Source organism: Manihot esculenta, chromosome 3 (genome assembly GCF_001659605.2).
Source record: "Manihot esculenta cultivar AM560-2 chromosome 3, M.esculenta_v8, whole genome shotgun sequence".
NCBI classification, from domain to species: Eukaryota; Viridiplantae; Streptophyta; class Magnoliopsida; order Malpighiales; family Euphorbiaceae; genus Manihot; species Manihot esculenta.
The window spans coordinates 6408375-6419507 of record NC_035163.2 but is presented as its reverse complement, the minus strand read 5'-3'; the positions used below and the strand labels follow the sequence as shown (position 1 = coordinate 6419507).

The 11133-nt window shown below is 40.1% G+C and overlaps 1 protein-coding gene across 2 annotated transcripts; it reads left to right on the top strand.

The window, feature by feature from the left end:
* The first annotated feature begins 1090 nt into the window (after positions 1–1090).
* LOC110610673 (protein transport protein SEC23-like) lies at positions 1091–5083 on the top strand. Of its 2 annotated transcripts, XM_043955519.1 has the most exons (5): positions 1091–1804; positions 1916–2079; positions 2651–2920; positions 3017–3155; positions 4762–5083. In XM_043955519.1, the coding sequence occupies exons 1-4, from the start codon at positions 1322–1324 to the stop codon at positions 3021–3023; spliced, it is 924 nt and encodes a 307-aa protein (XP_043811454.1). In that variant the 5' UTR covers positions 1091–1321; the 3' UTR covers positions 3024–3155; positions 4762–5083. The 2 variants fall into 2 exon arrangements, 1 of the variants encoding a protein (XP_043811454.1); XR_006350326.1 differs by lacking the exons at positions 1091–1804; positions 1916–2079 and adding an exon at positions 2086–2522.
* Positions 5084–11133: the final 6050 nt, after the last annotated feature.

Below are 11133 nucleotides of genomic sequence, written 5' to 3'. Positions count from 1 at the left end.
TTTCGGAGATCCTTCTGGTAGGGCGGTCGATGGGTGGGACCATTCGGCAACACTACAAAAAAATTGTGAAATTGCGACCAAAATTAGCGACCAAATTTTTTGGTCGCTATATAGCTACCAATCAGCGACCATTCTGCGACTAAATGAATGAAATAATATTTTTATTTAACAAAAAGCTTAACGACCAATTTTTGGTCGTTAATTGGTTGTTATTTAGCGACCAAATATGAAATGGTCGCTAAATTTAGCGGGAATTAATGGCGCGAGTTATTAGCGACCATATTTGCGACGAAATTGCGACAACTTTTTGGGCGGGATTATTTAGCGACCATATTTAGCGACTAAAATAATTAGTCGCTAAATAACGACTAATCAACGACCATTCACTACAAAAAAACTGTGAATTTGCGACCAAAATTTTTGGTTGCTATATAGCAACTAATCAGCGACCATTCTCCTACTACATGAATAAAATAATATTTTTATTTAATAAAAAGTTCAACGACTAAAAATTGGTCGTTATTTGGTCGCTAAATAGCGACCAAATATTAAATCGTCGCTAAATTTAGTGAGAATTAGTGGCGCGAAATATTTGCGACCATATTTACGATAAAATTGCGACTATTTTTTGAGTAAAAATATAATATTATAATTTGCGACCATATTTAGCAACTAATTAGTTTAGTCGCTAAACAGCGACTAATCAGCGACTAATCAGCGACCATTTTATTTTTAAAATTTTAATTTAATTTTTAATTAAATTTTATTTTATTTAAAATTTTAAATTAAGATTAAATATACTGTTAAAATATTTTTTATAATTTTATGTATATTCTTATTTTTAGCACAATTTATTTTAAAAAATAATTTAAAATATTATTATTATAAATTAATACAGTATAATATTTTAATATAATAAAATTATATTATTTATCTTTAAAAAAATTATACCATTAAAAATAAAATTAATAAACATATAGTATAAAATATTTTAAATAATATAAACTATAAAAATAAAATCTTAATTTGATTTAAAAAAAAATTCTTAATTAAAAGATAAAAAATAAATCTAAATAAACAAACTTGCTATCAAAACAACCCTTAAATCCCAACCCTAAATCTCTCTCAACTCTCAAGTCTATTGCCGCCCTCCCCTCCCCCATTCGGCCTCTTCGTCACTCATTTGGTACAGCCGTGCCTCCCGCCAATCGTTCCTCTGCTCCACGCTGTGAACGTCGTTCTGCGTCCGGTCGACTTCACTGCAAAGATCTGGATCTGCCCCTTTTGTTTCCTGCGCAATCATTTTCCTCCTCACTACTCCATGATCTCCGAGACCAATCTCCCTACTGAGCTCTACCCTCAATACGCGACTGTGCAATACACACTTTCTAACCCTAATGTTAATCCCAATATTCCCGGGAACGCAGCTCCTGCACCATCGGGTTCACTTGTTTTCTTGTTCGTTCTCGATACGTGCATGATCGAGGAGGAGTTTGGGTTCGTAAAATCGGTTCTCAAACGCGCGATCGGGTTGTTGCCGGATAACGCGCTTGTTGGGTTTGTTTCGTTTGGAACGCAGGCGCAGGTTCATGAATTGGGATTTTCAGATATGTCGAAGGTTTATGTGTTTAGAGGCAACAAGGAGATTTCCAAAGATCAGATTATGGAGCAGTTGGGACTTGGCGTTTCGGGCAGGAGAGCCCCTGTTGGATACCCACAGAAAGGAATGCAAAATGGGTTTCCAATTCTTGGCGTTACTCGCTTCTTATTGCCCGCATCCGAGTGCGAATATACCCTCAACTTTGTGCGTACTTGGTTCAGTTTGAGTCTAATTTTGAAATTTCAAATTCTAATGTCATGTTTTTGTTGATCGAGTGAAATGGTTTTTTTAATTATTACCAATTTTCTTCTATAGCTTTTGGATGAGTTGCAAACGGATCAATGGCCGGTTGCTCCTGGGAATCGAGCTTCAAGGTGCACAGGAGTGGCCTTAAGCGTGGCTTCAGGATTACTTGGAGCTTGTTTGCCTGGAATTGGCGCCAGGATTATAGCTTTGGTTGGTGGTCCATGCACAGAAGGGCTGTAATGCTTTCTTGTTCCCTATGTTTTAGTTGTTTTTACATTTAACTTGATCTAAATCTTCCCTTTGGTCCTTTCTCTGAAGTTTTGTTTCACTAGATCACATAATTATAAATTAGTTTCCCATTTATAACATAAATTAGTCCATGCACAGAAGTTTTGCTTGCTTAGTCCTTTAGCCATATTCTGGGCCTCCTTTAGTGCTCCACTTTACCTCTATCTTTGGATTCCTAATTATGGCTACCATCTAAGGTATTTGGTGTTTTCAATTTCTTAGTGCTTTAGGCGACACCCAATACTTATTAGTTTTGAGTCCATGAACAGCGTGGTAAATGAGTTTAGAGGCAGCTGAAGCTTCCTGGTCCTACTATAAATGTCACCACTAACAACAATGTCGTCATCAACGTTAGAAACAAATTGGACGAGAGTCTTCTTATGCATTGGTAGGACTAGGACTTTATTTTCTCCATTGCAATTTTGCCGCCAATTTTTACTTCAAGTGTGAATATTATTAGAGATTTACTGTTAATGTATATTGATTTCCAAGATTTGAACTTAATGGGTTTGATAGGTCTGGAGTTCAACAGAGAAGAAGTTCATGGCAAGACGGACTTCTGGGGACTAACTGTCCAATTCCTCCAAAGTGGAACTGGACCTACCAGTTTCAGGTTAAGGATCAGATTGGGAGTTTCTTTTACTTCCCTTCTCTTCATATGCAGAGAGCCTCTGGTGTATATGGTAGCTTCATTATAAATAATAGGCCTATTATTCCAATTCCTTTTGCTACTCCATATGACGACATTATCATTTTGATTGGCGATTGTACAAAAGGAACCATACGGTTAGTATCTGTTATAAAGTTGGCTTTGTTCAGTACTTAGATTGCTGGGTAGTTGGATAGTAAGGTGTTTGATGCTAGTTTGTTTTTGGAATTTAGGCTTTGAGAAAGGCCCTTGATGAAGGGAAAGATCTTGGAATGCCAGATGGAGTGCTTATTAATGGCAAAAGTCCCTGTCAGTATAACACCACACTTGTTCCTGATGGTATTGACTATGAAACTATTGAAGTCCATCCAGGTGATTACTGTACATAAGACATTTGTGATGAAGTATTTGTCAATTGTTCTGTTGATTGCTAATATAGAATTTGTTTATTACGTTTTGAATGAAAAATAGCTGGAATGCTTCCAGAACCCTTCAATGCTGGTCACTTTTTGACAATCCAAATCAGGCACATGCATGCCCTACTAGTAGTTCACTATCATTTTGATTGTACTGTACTATAGTGTCTATTGAAATAAATTTTAATACGTTTGGAAGATTTTTTCCCCTAAAACAAATCTCCCTTGAATGTGCCCTTATGCTAAGAAAAAGACCCTACAAATATATATATATATATATATATATATATTTCTGGATTTTGACATGAATAAAGATTTCTTTTTCTTTTTCTTCCTTTGTGGTTGATCTAATCATCTACCATTTAATGTGATAAGACAATGTATACATCAGATGAAATTTCAGTTTTTTAAGGGGGAGAAAGTGCAATTTATTACTTTATCAATTATTTTGCATTAAAAAGTATCAATATTACATAAATTTCCGTGAGAAATTAAGAGAGAAATTAATAGGTAAATAATAAAATAAGGTTTATAATATAAATAAGGATATATTTAGAAAAAATAAAATTAATTAATTTTTCTTAATTTTCTGAAAATGAAAAATAATTTCAGATAAAATAATTTTTAAAAAATGGCAGATAATAAAATATCATCATTTCTCAAGGATAACTAACTTGTGAAAAGGACTGGAATTAGTAATAAAGATTAGTGGTTAAGGATAATCAATTCTAAGATCCATGAGGACATATTTGGAAATCTTAATAACTAAGTTGCCTAAAATCCATATTTGGTTAAGGATAATCAATTTGTTTTGTTATGATCTATTAATCATTATTTTATAACATTAATTAATTTTAATACTATCTCTCAAATAATTAAAACTCTTAAAACTTAGATTTAGTTTTTCTTTAACATTTGGGTTTTGTTAATAACTTAGTGGTGAATGTGCAATTAATTTCCAACGATGTAACAGAAACCTATATCAAATTCATAGGACTATCACAATATTGTGTTTATCTTTTCTAGTTATTTTTGAAATGCGTTTTCTTATTTGTTGCTTATCATTGTTTTCTTATTTGTTGCTTATCATTGTGAACTTTAATTTGATATTTGAGCATGTATCAACTTGTGAATCTTGCTTTCTCAATTATGTCATCAGGTGTATTTGTTTCAACAGCTATTAATGATGTTAAGCACGTGTATTCTGTTTCTTCCTATTCTACTTTAAATCCTATTATATTTGATCAGAACGGGGCAAAGAACATTTCATGGTTTAATGATTATGGAAGTCGACTTGATATGCATATATTTTTAAATATCTGTAACTCTCCAGTATTTGGGCAATGAAAGAAGCATGGTTCAAAATGGTTAAGCATGCCTTAGTATCTTGACCTTAGACTTCCAACATAATCAGGTTAAAGCTACTATATATATATATATATATATATATATATAAAATTTTTTGGTTTCCCTTTTCTTTTCTTCCAAAGTTATTATGTCTGATTTATAGCCTTGCTTTCGTCTTTTGAAATTCTAAAATGGAGTTTGCAAAACTTCTGCAGGTACTAAACCTGGAGAATATGGACAAAACCAGGCATTGGAAAATCGTGGGTTGTAGCGCATACACAGGGAAGGGGCTGCTTGAGGAATTTGATTGGTTGGTTCAGGACATGATGATACCTTAGGATCTAGTCAATATTAAGCAATAGAGTTAGGGTTTTTTTTATTGGCCCTCTCAGAGAACTGATTAAGGTCCATTTGTACTGTTTTATTAACTATCTTATTGTTGTGGAATTTAGTCAAGCTGTGAATTCGACAAAAGAAAGAAAAGTCAAGCTGTGAAACTTTTTGGGTCAATAGTATTATTGAAACTTTCAATGGGAAGTTTGGGTCAATATTAGTGACTAATCAGCCATAAAAGCAAATTAAATAACAAATATTTTTTTGATTTTACTATTAATTTGCAATGAAATAACGACCAAATGCTCTTTTCTGAGGTGATCAAATAACAATGAAATAGCGATCAAATTAGCCATCAAAACAAATTAGCCATCAAAACAGTGATTATTTCGCGATCAAAATTTAGCGACCGAAAAAATGGTCGCTGATTGGTCGCTATTTTGTAATACTTAATTTGTCATAACATTAAATTAGCGACCAAAAAATGGTCGCTGATTGGTCGCTATTTTGTAATACTTAATTTGTCATGACACCAAATTAGCGACCAAAAAATGGTCGCTGATTGGTCGCTATTTTGTAATATTTAATTTGCTATGACACCAAATTAGCGACCAAAAAATGGTCGCTGATTGGTCGCTATTTTAGCGACTAATTTTCAGATTGTCGCCAAAATTTTAGCGACTGGCCAAACACCGACCATTTCATTTTGGTCGCTAAATGGTCGCTATTTCATAATAGCGACCAAATTCTTCCTTTTAGCGACCAAAATTTTGGTCGCTAAATCACTGTTTTTTTGTAGTGCAAGTTGCTGAAACTACTTCGTCCAGGACTTCTGGTCGACCTCCCCCCCTGTTATCTTCTTTTGATATAAATGGAAGTGGCGCAAATGCTCAGCTTATTGTTCCTTTTGATGTGAAGTACCAGTATTATTGCTCCCTTCGATGTGAAGTACCAGTATTATGTGAGACTGAGATCTGCTGCACTCAGTCAAGTCTCCAGTGATTTCTTCGAATGTGTACTTCGCGATCTCTTCGGGGCCATAGCCCGAAGACTTATGTTTTTCATGTGTGGTGCACGGCCGGCATACAATATCTGAGCTTGTTCGAATGTACCGCGCATCACATTCGGGTAACCGAACGTTTGCCCAGGGGGACAGTGAGAAATGCTTATGGGAATCAACTTGTTCAGTTCCCCTATAATAGCGGGACAGATCTTGGCCTTTTCTGAAAAACTCACATTCCGAGCTGCGAGAAGTCCTCCGAACTGAAGACTAGAATAGTAGGGTAGGTGATAATCGTAGATGATGAAGTATCCGGATATGTAAATCCTTTAAGGGTGGTCTTCCATTCTGTAATGTAGGCCTTTGTAACGTGCTGTAATGTACTTTTCCTTTAATGAAATGCTTGTTTTTCATACTTGAGCTTGTTCTTTTCTCTGTCATGGATGAAGTACTGATACTGCTCTTCTTCGTAGCTTTAGCCAACTAACTTTTGTTCCATTTTTTCCGAGCTGAATCGACCGTATTTCGCGAACTTCTTCTTTTGGTCGATGAGCCGAGCCTCAGGCCTACTTAACCAATTTGACGGGCGGTTTACTCTTTCGAGCTTGACTAACCGACCCGTGAGCTCGGTCTTTTCTTGATGGATTGAGCTTTGAGCCTCCTTTAGCCGACCGAGCTCTCAAGTTATGTTTTCCGAGCTGGACTAATCCGACCTGTGAGCTCGGCCTTTTAATCCTTGAGTTAATTTCTGAGCTCTCAGCTCTGTATGATCCCGAGGTGCTCTTGGCGCCTCTTTCCGATCTCACAGCCTTTGTTTAACGATAAATCAAATCTTATAACTTTTTAAGTGATGAGCAAGTCTGACCTTTATCATGCTCCCATTTGCTTGTACTTTTGAGTCTTTTCATGACTTGCCCCTCTGTTTCCTCGGCATTTACCATAGGGATGGTAAAGTAGTAGGCTAAGTTGCTCTGACTGATGAGTTGGGCTTGTATTATGTGGATGGCGAATGGGCTTTTAAATGATGGGCTGTCATCGTGTACTTGGCCCTTGATAGATGTAGATAAGCCCAGCGATCATCCTTTTGCCCCTTTACCTTCTCGCCGGGTATTACCTAACCGTTGAGAGGGTAAACTTCGAGAACAATTAATGATCGCGCCGCTCCAAGACAAAACTGTTCAGATCAACGCTCTGCCTCATAATTGCCTTTCTGTTCGAATTCCTTCGGTCTTTTGAAGAACTAGCTCTTGTCTGCTCTATGTCTTCCTGCAACTCCTTCTACAGTTTTTCATCCCATCGTGTTCTCAGGTATGCTTCCTTGTTCTTCCATGGCAAGTTCAAAGCTTCCTGATGTTTTTGACCTTGAGTCGCATATTACACCTTCCAACATAACTAAGCATATTTCCCGGAGGCTCTTAGATACTCCACTGTATCTTATTCGAGCGCCTCTTCCCAATGAGAGGATAGTTCTTCCTTACCCTCCCCCTCCTGGTTTGATCGATCCCCAAGAGAATCGCCGTATAGTGTTCTTTCTAAAGCAAAGGGAATTCGGTCTGCCATTTCCTTTTTCCCCTTTCTTTACTGAGGTCTTCGAATACTTCGGGGTAACTCCTCGGATGTTATCCCCAAACTCTATTTTGTTCATGTCTTGTTTTGAGTGTATCTGTCTGGGTTGGGGTTTTACACCCACGGCCTGTCTGTTTGTCACCTTTTTCCGCCTGGTTAGGGCGAAGCAAAACTTCTATTACTTTTCCTCCCGTAATGGGTTATCTCTTCTCACGGGTTATAAGGATTCTATAAAGGGCTGGGTAGAGAATTTCCTTGTGGCGGAGCTGAAATTAGGGTCCTGCCGATCATGGGAAGTAGATCTAACGTGGGGAGAGATTTTACCGGGCTGTAACGATTTGCCCCAATTGAGTTTTATTGAGCAGGTGGGGCTGCTTCGACTGACTTCCGTTGAGAGGAAGTATGACGTCGAAAAGTGTATGTTTGCTTCCAACCTTAGGGATATCCGTGACACGGGTATAGTGCTTTGTCCAGTTATTCTGTTTCTTCTTTGCTCGTAATATCAGAAAATATGCTGACTCTTTGTAACTTCTTGTTTTTTGCAGCTTCTGAGGTGAAAATGGATGGCATCAATTTCCCCAAGAACTTTGACCTGTCTCGGGAGAATATGCATGCAATTTTTGACGCCTTTGGGGATGGGCGTTCGGTAACTGAGATTGCTGCGGAGCTGGCTCAAACTGCTTCCTTCAAGAAGGTCAGCCGACCTCCCGTCAAAGCTTCTTCTCGAGCTTCCAAGCCGAGCTCTCGCAGCACCAAGTCAGCTCGGCCATCTAGCCGCGGTGGGTCGAGCTCAACTTTGTCGCTTGCTGAAGGGTCTAGATCTGCTCCAGCCTCCTCAGAGGTCGTGAGGGAAACTTCCCTAGCTATTGTGGAGCAGACCCAAGTTTCTGAACAAGTGGAGCGGGGTGCTGCCCATTCTACTGAGGGGGTGTCAGGAGGAAAGTCTGAGTCCCCTGTTGAAGACAAGGAGACCTCTGGGATAGGGATGGAGATCATCGTCCTAGAGGGTCAAAGCCCAGAGGTTTCTGCTGAAGGTGCCCCTGCCCCTGTGAGGACTGAGCCTGAGGGATCTGAGGGCGTCCCATCAAAGACCGGGGGCAAGCGTCCAACCCCTTCTGGAACGCCTACCCCATCTCCTTCTCGGAAGAAATCCAGGACTGTTGCGGGTCCTTCCCCACCTCTTCCTCCCATTGGGAAGGGGAAGGGTGTTTCTGCTGTTCCTTCGTCGTCCCCTACTGACAACATTCTGGACCTGTCAGGCATTTCCTCTAAGTCTCCGGCCTCTACTGTTGCCGCACTTCTCCGGGAGCGGATGTTCGGCGGGATAACAGAGGCTTCGGATCCTCGTCTTCTGGCCCTGACTGGTCACTTGGCCAGTTCTACCAAGGAGCAGGTGTCCTTCCAATCTCGCTCTCGTGAGGAGCTCGGATCCACGATTAGAGAAATGCTTCTGATGGTAAGTTATTTTTTCACTTCTCTTTGAGTTTGCTTTGTTTCTTTTCTTGACAATTGTTCTTCCGTACTAGGTGTCGGGCCTGTTTATGGAGGTGGATGCCCGTGACCTCTCTCTCCGGGAGTCCGTGGACCGCCGGATCGAGGAAGCGCGTCGCGATGAAAACCTGACTGCCACCAGCGACGCGAGGGGCCACCTGGCAGCCGCCCGGGAGCAGATCCAGTCTCTCCAAGTGGAGTTGCATTCTACGCTGGAGGCCTCTAAAAGAGCTGAAGACAGAGCGACTGAGGCGGCAGAACATAGCAAATCCGTGGAATCAGAGCTGTCTCGTACTCGCAGGGTTCTCCAGGAGTCCGATGAGAGGGCAGCTGAGGTGGAAGCTAGTTGTGTAGAGGTTGTAAAGCAGCTGTCCTCTATGACAGCGGCCCTTCAGGAGAGGGATGAGGCTGTAAGCCAAAAAGCTGAGGTCCAGCGCCAATATGAGGCCTTAAAGGCCGATTTTGAAGGGCTTCAAGCTCACCTGAATGAGGTGAGGGCTCAGAGGGAAAGTGCCCTAGCCCGGGTGGAGGTCCTTGAGCAGGAATTGGGCACAAGTTCTGAACGTATCAAAGATCTGTCTTCATCGGCTGAAGAGTTCAACCTTCGCCAACAACAGCTAAAAAATGAAGTCAGGGCTTTGGAACGTAAATGTTTAGCCCTGCTCGAGGTGGTAAAGTATGCCGAAGGGAAGGCTCAGCTAAAGCGTGAACAGTGTATAGCGGAGTATCAGGAGTCTGATGAGCTGAAGGTTAAAATTGAACAGGCCTGTGAAGCTCATCTTCAGGACTACAAAGACTCTTCTGAGTTTAAGGAATTTGTAGCTGAGGCTTGTGAAGAACATCTTGATGAGTATAAAGCTTCTGGTGAAATGAAACAGGCAATCATTGATAAGGCCTTCCGCATGTATGTAACTGGCTACAATCGCGGTTTAAGAGAAGCTAGACAGGCTCCTGATATTCCTTTGGCCAAGCTTCGTAGGCGCGAAGTGGACTCAGATGGCGAGTCAGTGCTATACGGGGAGGATGATTTCCCTTTGCCCCGAGGAGATTCCCGGAGGAACATGGACCGGCCAGCTGAGTCTTCTTCAGGGGAATCCGAGCTAGGGTCGGAGGAAGATGACCCTGATTCTGAGAAAGAAAGCCTCCACCCTGGGTCAGAAGTTGCCCCTACTATTAATGTTGAGAGCTCTGGCCCAAGGGACACCGAGCTTCCTTCAGAGGTGGCTGTAAATAGAGATAATGCAGGCGAGGGTGTTCTTACTGATGTAAGTCCTTTAAGGACTATTTATCCTCCTGCCTCGCCGGAGAGATAAATTGTAATAGTCATTAATGAAATATCAGTTTCCTTCTTTTTTATTCTTGTTTTTCATATTTCTTGAAATTTATCTCTACTCTTCGTATTTGTGATGTAAACTACATATTTTCATTCATAAGCTCTGAATTAATCTTAAGGTGCGAGCTCAGCTCGTAGCTGATAGTCTGAGAGATCAAATCTCGTACCTTTTTAATGGCGACTATCATGTCTGTTTTGTGCTTTTAGTCCTTCTTTCTTGGTTGTGACTTTGTATATTTGTGCCAGATAAACTGATTTAGGCTTTGATTATAGCCTTTTTATCCTCCTAAGGATTTCTTCATTTATGAGTCCTTTTGGAGAGAGCTCGGCCTCTTTCATTGGCCTTTTATACTTTCAGCTTTTGAGGATGTAAGTCTATCCGTGCTGGGAGCTCGGTCTCTTGCTTTGTAGCTAAACTTTTATTGTTAGCATCTTAATTCGAGATTGGCGCTTTTTTAGCTATTAGGCCTGACTATCCGAGCTGGAAGTTCGGCCTCTTCCTTCGTACCTTGAGTTTTGAGAGGATAAGTCTATCCGAGCTGGGAGCTCGGTCTCTTTTTTTTTTTTTTTTTTTTTTTTTTTTTTTTTTTTTTTTTTTTTTTTTTTTTTTTTTTTTTTACAGCTCTGGCTCTTCTCTTTCTGAGGTCGGAATTGGATTTTATAAGTTGTCCCTGCATATGGTGTGGGGAAATTTGTCATTTCGGGAGGCTCTTAAGTCCTTCACCGACCTATTTTTGGTTCCAAGAGATCTTACGGGATCCTGGTTTTCTTTGAATTTCCGGGACGACCTCGGGGCCTCGCTGGTTGTTTTTGACTCCAGGAGATCTTACGGGATCCTGGTTTTCTTTGAATTTTCGGGACGAC